The sequence below is a fragment of the Bos indicus x Bos taurus genome, chromosome 15 (genome assembly GCF_003369695.1).
Source record: "Bos indicus x Bos taurus breed Angus x Brahman F1 hybrid chromosome 15, Bos_hybrid_MaternalHap_v2.0, whole genome shotgun sequence".
Classification (NCBI taxonomy): Eukaryota; Metazoa; Chordata; class Mammalia; order Artiodactyla; family Bovidae; genus Bos; species Bos indicus x Bos taurus.
The window spans coordinates 4,307,179-4,319,648 of record NC_040090.1 but is presented as its reverse complement, the minus strand read 5'-3'; the positions used below and the strand labels follow the sequence as shown (position 1 = coordinate 4,319,648).

Genomic DNA, 12,470 nt, shown 5'->3' with positions numbered 1-12,470 from the left:
TTAGCATGACCAATGTTTTATTTCTATGGCCCTTCTCACAGCAGCCTTTACCTCTTTGTTTCTCAGACTGTAAATCAGTGGGTTTAACATGGGAATCACTAGTGTATAGAACACTGAAACCACCTTCTCTTGTTCTACAGAATACTGGGAACTTGGCTGAATGTAATTAAAACTCAAGGTGCTGTAGAATATGGTCACAGTGGTCAGGTGAGAGGCACAGGTGGAGAAGGCTTTCTGTCTGCCTGCTGCTGAGCGGATCCTCAGGATAGCAACAGCAATGAAGGTGTAGGAAATGATCACAATCAAGAAGGTGGCCATGGCAATGACTCCAGAGGAGGTTAGGAGCAACAGCTCGTTCATGGAGGTATCAGAACATGACAACTTCAGCAGTGGGGGGACATCACAGAAGAAGTGACTGATGACATTGGACCTGCAGAAAGACAATCTCCCAAAGCTGATGGTGTGGGTCAGTGAGTTAATCATTCCACCAATGAGTGATCCAGTGACCAGTCCTACAGACTTCCTCTTAGACATGGCTGCAGCATAAAGCAAAGGGTTGACAATGGCTACATAATAGTCATAAGCCATCATGGACAGCAAGAAGCCTTCTATGGTGATGAACACCCCAAAAAACAAATGCTGCACTATGCAGGCAGAGAAGGAGATGGTTTGCCTCACAACTAGGAAGCTGATCAGCAATTTTGGTGCAATAATAGATGAATAACAGGCATCCACAGATGAAAGGCAGCTGAGGAAAAAGTACATGAGTGTGCGGAGCTTGGGGGTGACTTGGATTAAGAAGATCATCATGCCCAGATTCCCCACCAAAGTAATAGCATAAATCACCAGGAACAACACAAATAAAACAACTTTCAGTTCAGTATTGTCTGTCAGTCCCAAAATAATAAATTCAGTAACAACCGTAAAATTCTTTGCAGCCATTTAATTCCTTAATCTTGAAATCTGTAAGTAAAACAGATGTGGGGATTAGAATGTATACAGGAGAATCTGGTGTTTAATATTAAAGACTTCGAGAGATATGTATAGGCTTCTGTCCTTGGAAAAATGAATTATTTTGCCGAACCAAAATATTTATTTATTTTTATTTTTTTCATTTAGTGCTAGTTATAATTCTACTCCATAAGCAAATATATGAAAATTCATTTTGGCTCTCAAAAATCTAATTCTGTCTCCAAGTGTCTGCCTCTATGAGAAAGTGATACTGGCTTGAAGGACACTGATCGAAAATATAAGGAATTCACAAAATTAAACTTTATCCTTCTTTAAAAGCCTTCATTTTTAAAGGAGTAAATTACAAGAAGATCTTTAGTCAGCTGTACTATTATCTCCATTGTTAATCTATAAAAGCACTATGATATAGCCAGATAAAAGCAAAGCTGTGAGATGGAATCCTGACCTCCAAAGATGCCATGATGCTCTTTAAGGTGCATAAATCTCTGGCCTCTTATGACACTTCGTTATAAGCATCACAGAGAGAGACCCTCAGTGAAATCACACAAGGGTGAGACTCAGAACATAGAAAACGAGATCTTGTCTAAACAGAGCAGTTAAAAGCTGTTATATATTACATGGGGCTTTTTAGCTACATCTGTTGTTATATAAATTTTTATACATAATATTTAACTATTTATTATAAACATTCACATATAAACATATATATATATATATACACACATATACATAGAAAAGATAAAATGTAAAATGTGGAATAACACAATCATTTATTGTTCTGGAATGTTTTTTGTAGCCTTTATATAATTCTATGTATAAAATTTAAATGTGGCTCAGTTGTGTCTGACTCTTTGCGACCCCATGGACTGTAGTCTACCATGTTCTTCTGTCCATGGGATTTTTCTAGGCAAGAGTACTGGAGTGGGTTGGCATTTTCTTCTTCAGAGGATCTTCCTGACTCAGGGATCGAACCCAGGTCTCCCACATTGTAGGCAGATGTATATATTTATATTTATATATGTGTATGCTGTGCTGTGCTTAGTCTTTCAGTTTTACCCAACTCTTTGTGAGCTCAGGAACCATTGCCCACCAGTCTCCTCTGTCGTTGGCATTCTCCAAGCAAGAATACTGGAGTTGGTAGCCATTCTCTTCTCAACCCAGGGATTGAATTCGGGTCGCTCTCTCTCTCTCTAATATATATATATATATATATATATATATATATATATATATATATATTATATATATATATATATGTGTGTGTGTGTGTGTGTGTGTGTGTGTGTGTGTGTGTTAGTAAAACAGCACTATGAAATGAAAGTCACTCAGTCAAGCCTGACTCTTTGTGAGCCCAGGGAGTGTATCCTGTCAGTCTCCTCTGTCCTTGGAATTCTCCAGGCAAGAATACTGGAGGGGGTATCCCATTTTCTTCTTGACCAGGGACTGAATCCAGGTCTCTTGCATTGCAGGCAGATTCTTCACAGTTTGAGCCACCACGGAACACTATGGTTTTCTAAATCCAGTTTCTATTCCTTAGGTAGCTTGGTTACTTAGGCTTTTTTAGTCCATTGTACCAGGCTTCTATGCTATGTGAGTGCTCTGTCATTTCTGACACTTTTCAACCCCACCAGGCTCCTCTGTCCATGGGATTTTCCAGACAAAAATACTGAAGGGAGTTGTCATTTCCTCCTCCAAGGACTCTTATGGATTCAGGGATGGAACTTGTGTTTCTTTTGCCTTCTACATTGACAGGCAGATCCTTTACCACCGTACTGCCTAGGAAGCCCCACTATGCTTATATAAGAATCAATACATCCATAAGAGGATAGGGCTCTCCATATATTTTTAGATATAAAGAAATAAACACAATGATAACATTTGGTTTATCTATGTCAATTCTATTAATTTATTTTAATAAATAATTCAACTGCCACAAAAGTGAAGTAGTTGGCATCAGCTCAATCTACAATTAAAATATATTGCTGTCATTTATTGATTTATTGACTTTGGGAAGGTCGTTTATCTTCTTTCATACTAGTACAATCACACCTACATCACATGATTACTGAAAATAGATACTATGGAAAAATGCTAGGTTTTGCTTTGAGTTAATAATAAGTGCACAAATTATGAGATAGATAAATAGGAAGGTGGGGAGATAAGTAAGTGGATAAGCAATATATTGACAGAGAATTGCAATGTGAACAAATTTATTAGGCATGCAGATGAGTATAAATCATGAAAAAAGGTACAACAGTAAATCTATTAACATTTTCCAAATTTGAAACCTTTAGTTCATTCTGTTTTAAAATACAATGAAATAGAATCGGATGTTTTAATATTTTCTTTCACAAATTTGTAGCCTAGAAGTTTGCTAATACATTACTCAGAAACTATCAAAACATTTGCCAAATGCATGAGTTCTTTAAACTGTAATGTTGAATCTAGACATTTCAAAACAAAATATAACATTAGTTCATCACATCTGAGCTATCTAATTCAGTAATTAGTAACTTTATGTGAATGTTTAAATAGAAATTAAACATAATAAAAATAGGTGAAATTCTACAGTCTGATTTACTCTCAAGTGCTCAATAGTCATACATGACTATATAGCCACTATATTGAACAGTGCTAATTGCAGGACATTTCAATCACTGCAGAAAGACTTGTATTGATTAGAGCTCTCATCTAACTCTCTAATTCATCTTTGTATAGTATCAATTAAATAGCATTGTCTCAAGGAAAGATACTTTACAGTATCTTACAGATAGTTTTCATTGTAAGCATAATTAAAAAGGATTTCCAAATGGAATTTAGAAATTAAATTATATTACTTATCAGGCACACCTATCCCTGTAAAACATAAGACAATATTGTGAATAAAACTAGATGATACAGGTGGAGTGGATAGAGTGAAGGTGGTTTAAATGACCTCTAATATTCTTAACACTCATGATTCTATCAGATGTAAAACAATCTTTCTAAGTGATGTATTAAAATATGGGAAAAAATTTAAAAACAAAAGAAGTCAATTATTGTAAAATAAATTCAACTTACCAAAAGAAAATATTTTACAATTTCAGCTTTAGAAACTTCATGTTGTTTTCCATGTTTTCTTTTTTTTAAAATTTTATTAAAAACAATAATTAAAAGTTTATGATGAAGATGATATCTCCAAGTAAAACAACTGAAGGCAAATCATCATTAATACACAATAAATAGAGTAACAAAGTAACAAATTTTTAACATTTTTTATTTTTGCTCTAAAAGAACAAATTTGAATAGAAGGTACAACTAAATATATATATATATATATATATATATATATACACACACACATACAGGCACTTTTTACATCAGCTTCTAATGAGTTCTACTACAGCTTAAATGTTACAAAGTTAACAAAGGAAACCTTGGGAAACACAGTTCTTAAGGGACTTTACATTTTCCCCTGATTCATAAAAGTCCCTAAAGTGTGTAATTAACTAAAACACTATAAAGAATTTTTAAAACCATCAAGTTTTGAGGATTCTTGAATTCAGTAAAATTTAAAAAGAAAAATAATGAATTTGCTCCACAGAACAGAGGTTTACCTAATAATAAATGGTCAGGTGTCACTAGGATGGTTATGCAGATATGCAAGATAAGGAAACTGAAAACAGTTAATTTTAAAGATTCTTTAAAAGCATCATACACAGAGAATAAAAAAGTGAATTTCTGGTGGTTAGATTGCCGATTTCTATTTTCAGTTTAACTTGGAAACTGAGTTCAAAAGAATCCTTCTAGAACTCTGGTGAAAATTCAAGGCTTACATTCATCAAACTAATATTTACTGAAGAACAAGATATTCTAGGCATCATTTACAAACAGAGATAAACGGGTTATCAAAAATGCTTCAATCTTCATTTTTAAAAAGATTGGAGAATAAATATACTCCCAAAAACACTTAGATTATGTGCTACTAAGTCGCTTCAGGAGATCCAACCAGTCCATTCTGAAGGAGATTAGCCCTGGGACGTCTTTGGAAGGAATGATGCTAAAGCTGAAACCCCAGTACTTTGGCCACCTCATGCGAAGAGTTGACTCATTGGAAAAGACTCTGATGCTGGGAGGGATTGGGGGCAAGAGGAGAAGGGGATGACAGAGGATGAGATGGCTGGATGGCATCACTGACTGGATGGACGTGAGTCTGAGTGAACTCTGGGAGTTGGTGATGGACAGGGAGGCCTGGCGTGCTGCAATTCATGGGGTCGCAAAGAGTTGGACACGACTGAGCGACTGATCTGATCTGATCTGAAGTCGCATCAGTCGTGTCCGACTCTGTTCGACCCCATAGATGGCAGCCCACCAGGCTCCCCCGTCCCTGGGATTCTCCAGGCAAGAACACTGGAGTGGGTTGCCATTTCCTTCTCCAATGCATGAAAGTGAAAAGTGAAAGTGAAGTCGCTCAGTCGTGTCTGACTCTTAGCGACCCCATGGACTGCAGCACACCAGGCTCCTCCATCCATGGGATTTTCCAGGCAAGAGTACTGGAGTGGGGTGCCATTGCCTTCTCTGTTAGATTATATAGAAATCTATAATTAAAATAGAATGTTGAGTTTAAAATCGATAATTTAAATTAAAAAAATGGGTAATCACCATGGGGAGAAATGAGAGAATGCTCAAATTAGACAAGTAGGAAAATTGGCAGCATGCATTTCCCAAGGGCTTTTAGCAATCTCTGTAACAAGAATATTGGATTTTAATCACTCTGTTGCTAAAAATAACTGGAAAATTAGAGACAGACATGTAACACAAGTTTTCAGATATTTGACAACTGGTGGTCCATGACAGAAAGATCATGATTACTGGCCCCTGACAGGGAATGATGGTGGGGCACATGAAGAACATGATAGTCATGTAGAGAGGAAGACACTGAGTCAGGTCAGGAAGGGCTACAGTGCCTAGACTATGCAGGGCTGAGAACTGGAGTGGAAACACCTGAGCAAAATGATTTCATATTAGCATGAAGTTGGCTTGAGTCATTTCCGATGGTTTCTAAATTGCAGCTATTGAGATTGTATAAAGCCAAGCCAAGAATGGGCTTCCCTCATAGCGCAGTTGGTAAAGAATTGGCCTACAATGCAGGAGACCCGGGTTTGATTCCTGGGTCTGGAAGATCCCCTGAAGAAGGAAACAGCAACCCGCTCCAGTATTCTTGCCTGGAGAATCCCATGGGCACAGGATCCTGGTGGACTACAGTCCATGGGGGTCACAAGAGTCAGACACGATTTAGCAGCTAAAGAGAAAGTCAAGAACAGCTACTAGGAAAAAAAGGAACTGCAAGGAATTTGTACCTTGAAAACTACCAGTTCTCATAGGCTTGGGATACATTCAAATTTGTCAGATCTTATTGAAGAATGTCATTGAACATGTAGGGCTTTCAATAAAGACAGCTGAAGAGAGAACTTGCCCCAAAGGAAATAATCCACTATACTCCATCTAACAGAACTCAACATCAACTCTCAAAAGGATTAAGCAGGTGAGCCAGAAAATAAACTGACTGGCAATACAAATCCCAACACTTTGAAGACAGAGAAAAACAAAAAACTATGGACTCAATTAAAAAATGTTCTCAATGTCCAGCATCCAAAGAAATATCTGCAAGTTGAAGAGAAAATATTATCCATAACCATGAGAAATACGTCATCATTTCTAGATCCAGGAAAAACAGAGATGAGAGAATAAGTGGTGAAAGGGTTAGTCCCTCAGTCGTGCCCAACTCTTTGCAACCCCATAGGCTGTAGCCCGCCAGGCTCCTCTCTCCATGGAATTTTCCAGGCAGGAATACTGGAGTGGGCAGCCATTTCCTTCTTCAGGAGACCTTCCCAACCCAGGGATCATGTGTCTCCTGCATTGCAGGGACATTCATTACCATCCGAGCCACCAGGGAAGCCCCAGAATAAACAAGGACTTTAAAAACAGTAGCAAATATTTTAAGAATTCAAAGGTAAATATAAACATGAAAATTAGAACTAAGAGTTATAATAGAAAACCAAACTGAGCCACTAGGATTCAGTAGAGTATCAAGAATGAACATTTTACTCTGTATTTGTTAAAAGCTGATTAGATATTGAAGAAATAACTTAGTGAAAAAGATGCAAAAGAATAGAACTCTCTACATTTAAGTACCAAGAGATAAATAGAAATCACTAAAAAGTTTGATACTTGACAGGCCTAAGAAAAACACATCATATATTGAAAAAAAAGAAGAAGAAACACTGACTTTGTGAAAAATAATGCTCACTAAAAGAAAATGAACAAATGTTTAACAACACTGGGAAAATAGCAAACAATAATTTTATATGAGACAAAAACACAACCTAGAAATTTAAAGAAATACACATTTTCCTTATCTGCTTCTGGCAATCACCAGGTAAATTTTGATAAGATATCACATCACAGTTAAAAACTTTGAGAAAAAAAGAAATAGCCAACCTTGAAAGTACTCCAGACAGAAAATTAAGCAAATTATGAAAGGCATTAGACATTCATTAATGGAACAATGATGTTCTCATTTTACAAATTCTATTTTCAGAAGGGCTTAATCTTGCAACAAATGAATACCCTGTAAATAGCCCACAGTCTTTCTGAGCTGAACAACAAAAGAGACAGAATTGGGACAAACATAGTCAAAGGGAAAAAATTAAAGAGGGGTGAATTCTAGGAAGGAGAAAGCCAGGGAAGGGGAGATTAATATCCTGTGTAAAAACATTGTCCAGTTCACTGATCCTGAACCATGAAAGTGTGGTGCAGACTCCACATGCTAGACAGAGCTAAAAATATGAAGTAATATTAGTATTACAACCCATGAGACAGAGTTTGAGTCAAAGCATGTCAGTTTTCTGCTAAAAGAAAAAAGAACAAATAAAATCAACTCCCTTAAGATAAGGACACCAATATTCAGACATAGAAGGATATTACAGTATCCAAGATACAATAAAAAATTTCTTAACACACAAATGTGCAAGAAAATTAGGACAAGCCTTGAAAGGGCAGCAGAAATTGGTTCTTTGTTCTTTTTCTCCCTTCTCAGTCTTTAGATAGTTCTGTATAGTTTGAGTGGTGGCTTTAACTTTTCAGTCTCCCCTTCCCACTTCATTCCCAAATCTCTTTGATATTTGAGTGGCTTCCCTGGTAGCTCAGTGGTAAAGAATCTCACCTGCAAGGCAGAAGACACAGGAAATTCAGGGGTTTGGGAAGATCCCCTGGAGGAGGGAATGGCAATCCCCTCCAGTATTCTTGCCTGGAGAATCCCATGGACAGAGGAGCCTGGCCACTACAGTCCATGGGATCGCAGAGAGTCTGATAGGGCTGAAGCCACTGAGCACACAGGAGAGGATGGGAGAGGGTTTCCTGCCCTCCCTAGTGGTAGCACAATTCTTCTTTGTATCACTGCAGGACCCTGGGCCAAATAACTAATAAAACAGTAAAACGTATAGAGGAATTCTGAATAAGTAGTTTTATCTAGCACAGATATAAAAGTTCAAAAAAATATATTGATCAGAAAGAGAAACAACAAAATTAAAATGAACCAAAGGGTAGATGCTTCAGAAGGAAGTGTATGGAAGAATCATATTTTATACAGAAAAGTGTTTATTATTATTAGTCTTCAAGCAAAAAAAAATCACAATGAAATAATTTTCACTAATTTCTATTTCAAAATTTTAAAAATTCTACATGAAACATTGGCACAGATACTCAGAAAATGGGACTCTCATGGATATTTGTTGGTAATGTAAAAAGCTACAATAAGCTTGGAAGGCTTCAAATTTCTTATAAGCTTAAACATTCATTTATCCTGTGATCCAGTAATTTCACCCTTAGATCTAACCGCGAGAAATTAACTCATCCTTCCGCAAACATATTTAAATGGAGATGTTTATACTAAGCTTTTTATAATAACCCACAACACTAATATTCATCAATGACTAAAGAATGGTGTCACATGCATGTATTGGAATGTAGCTGTAAAAATCACAGCATAGATAAATTTCAAAATCACTATATGAAGTGAAAGATACCATATTAACAGTATGTATTGCATTACTCTACTTACATGAAACTCAGGAACGGGGAAAACAAGTTTATGGAAACAAACCAGAGCAGCAGTTGCTGGAGTTGGAAGGATTTTGTTTGAGGTGGGAGGATTTTGTTTGAGGTGTAAAGGGGAGAGGAACATTTCTACAATGGAAATGGTCTAGATAAAGGATATAAAGCATCAGAAAAATTTCTGTGGGACTGAAAGTGTTCTATGTATTGATTTAGGTATTAGGAACAAATAAAACAGTTTTCAGAACTTATCCATTTGTACAATTTAGATCCATCTTTAACTGTATATGAATTCCCCTCAATTATTGTATGTACAGAAGTCATAGAGGAAGAGGGCACAGGTAAAATATTATGAGAGGGAATATAATATTTTATATTAGATTTTATTCTTGATGAGGTTGTACTGAACATTATCCAAGCATGGTTGAATCTCAGTTCAGGCAACACTGTGGTTGAGGCAATCATCACAGTAAAATACTGCATCCCAGTGATTGTTATAGTTGGTCATATGGAAGGACAAGACAAGAATATATTATCCATTTAAAGATGAGGGTTTAATTTCAAATCGTCTAGTTATCAATTATATGGCTTTGGTCAAATTATCTGGTTCTCCGAAACTTGATGTCCTCTGAATATGGAAATAAAACCTATCTCACATACATTAAATGACATATTTTTAACCCAGTGTTCACTACATATTTTTACTTGAGTAACACATTTAAAGAAAAAAAAAGTATGTGATAAGGATAATGCCATTTAAAAATAAAGTATGTGATAATGATAATGCCACTTAAAATTTATCATGGGTTTTGTAATTGTTCCAGTTTTACTGGAATAAAGCTGATTGAAGAATTTTTCATTGCTACTTCAATCATTGACTCTGTGTGAGAGGATACGTATTTTTACACAGCTCTCCGTGAACTGCACAGATCATTTGCGCTGTTTGGTTTCTTTCCTTGAATTATCCCTTACACTTTTTTTTTCTTTCAATTGGGAATATGCAGAACATTCTGAATAATTAGCAGTCACCACAGGCAGTTTTTTAAAAATGTTCAGATGATTTAGGTGTAATCATCTGAATAAATTATACTACATCCTCTGGGATCATCACAGAGGAAGACAAAAGGTATATATTCTCCTTACCCAAACAAAAAGTAATTTTGGAGAAGAAAATCCAATTCTTCATTAAAGGTGAGTGGATAGAAGTTGTCGATTTTGATTATCACCTGGGTGTTTGTCATTTCCTAAGTTTTCTGGCCTCTGACCATGGACTCTATGACTCTTAATGGTCACTGAGCACTAATTCTTTACATGACAAAAACATTATTATCTCCCTTTTTATCTGGAGTAGTATGAAATTTTTAGAGTATTAGATCCTATGAATTGACTAGAAGCAATATATCCACTTGATTTCTGAAATGTGAGAGTGCATTTGGATATTTCATGGGATGAAAAAGTTAGGACTATCTGAAAAAACCATCACTGATCTCATCTATTAGAATCTATTAAGATTAACATTCATCTAGATAAGATATAGGATGCCCAGTTACCTCTGAATTTTAGATAAAAGAATTTTTAGTAGATGTATTTTGTACTATTTGATCATTATTATTCATATAAACATATACAATGCAATATTTAAAAAGAATACATTAAATTATGTATTATATATTATAATATATATTTTTAAAATTTGCAATATTTTAAGTGAAAACAATTTTAATATAATGATATAAGTCTTTACGGCACTTTCCTGGTGGCTCATATGCTAAAGAATCTGCCTACAATGCAGGAGGGTTTGATCTCAGAGCTGGGAAGATCCTCTGGAGAAGGGAATGTCTACCCACCCAGTATTCTTTCCTGGAGAATTCCACAGACAAAGGAGCCTGGCAGCCTATAGTCCTTGGGCTCGCAAAAAGTTGGACACAACTAAGTGACTAATCAAGTCCTTATATATGAACTTTTACATTTTTTAGTTGTCTGCTTTTTTCCCCTACTGGTTGCTTACTACTTGATTTGTGTTTTTTGTTTGCTTGTTTGTTTTCAGGAAAGGCTTTGCAAACTGAAAAAAAATAGACTGGCAAATAAATAGAATGATTTAAGAGTTACTGAGAAAGCCCTGACCCTCAGATAACTCCTAACTGCTATCATTATGTCTGAAGACTGAAAAGTCAGTCATTCTTTTGCATAATTTTTGCATTTTTTAATGCCTTAATTCCCTAAATGGAAGTGCATAAAATGCTGCATCAAAATGACTGGAGATATTCTTTCCTGAAATAGAAGAATGGACAGGATATCAATACCTCTTTAAGATTCTAGCAGCTGCTATTTCTATAAATAGTAGAAGTGAGGTTGTTGGATCATATGGGGAACTTTTAATCAACAGGTATAAAATTACAATTTTGCAAGACGAATAGGATAAAGATATGCTATACGCCATTGTGTACACAGTTAATAATACTGTATTGTGCATTTCAAAGTATTTTAATGGGGTAAATTCTCATACTAGAATGAGCAGGGTAAAAGAATCAAGACATCTTCAGAGGGAGGTAATCACTAACACTGAAAATGGAGATCAACTCAGTAAACACTAAAATAATTCTTGGCAAACACTGAAGACTTGAAAGGGTACTGGAATTTTGGATTGTCTTAACTCAGTTATGACCAACCTAGACAGCATATTAAAAATCAGAAATATTACTTTGCCAACAAAGGTCCATCTAGTCAAGGCTATCGTTTTTCCAGTAGTCATGTATGGATGTGAGAGTTGGACTATAAAGAAAACTGAGCACCAAAGAATTGATGCTTTTGAAGTGTGCTGTTGGAGAAGACTCTTGAGAGTCCCTTGGACTGCAAGGAGATCCAACCAGTCCATTCTGAAGGAGATCAGTCCTAAGTGTTCATTGGAAGGACTGATGTTGAAGCTGAAACTCCAAGACTTTGGCCACCTGATGTGAAGAGCTGACTCATTTGAAAAGACCCTGATGCTGGGAAAGATTGAGGGCAGGAGGAGAAGGGGTTGACAGAGGATGAGATGGTTGGATGGCATCACCGCCTCAATGGACATGAGTTTGAGTAAACTCCGGGAGTTGGAATGGACAGGGAGGCCTGGTGAGCTGCAGTCCATGGGATCACAGAGTCGGACAGGATTGAGTGACTGAACTGAACTGAACTCAGTGTGTCTTCCATTCTGCAGGAAAACCTTGAGAGTAGAGTCTGAAACACTGGGTTCTTATCTGTAAAATGAGAAGGGGCCTGAAAGCAGAATGGGATTCAATGGGGACTCTGCAGATGACATCATCTAGGAGAAAGGGGTAGAAATAGCTCAGCAATCTCCAGTATTACATCCCTAGTCTTTGAATCAAACTGGCTAAATCAGTACTAAAATCTACAAAGTGCCACTG

At 36.3% G+C, this 12,470-nt stretch overlaps 1 protein-coding gene across 1 annotated transcript; it reads right to left on the bottom strand.

Moving 5' to 3' along the window:
• Positions 1-942, bottom strand: LOC113905166 (olfactory receptor 1052). The gene has a single exon (XM_027562144.1). The coding sequence runs from the start codon at positions 940-942 to the stop codon at positions 1-3; it is 942 nt and encodes a 313-aa protein (XP_027417945.1).
• Positions 943-12,470: the final 11,528 nt, after the last annotated feature.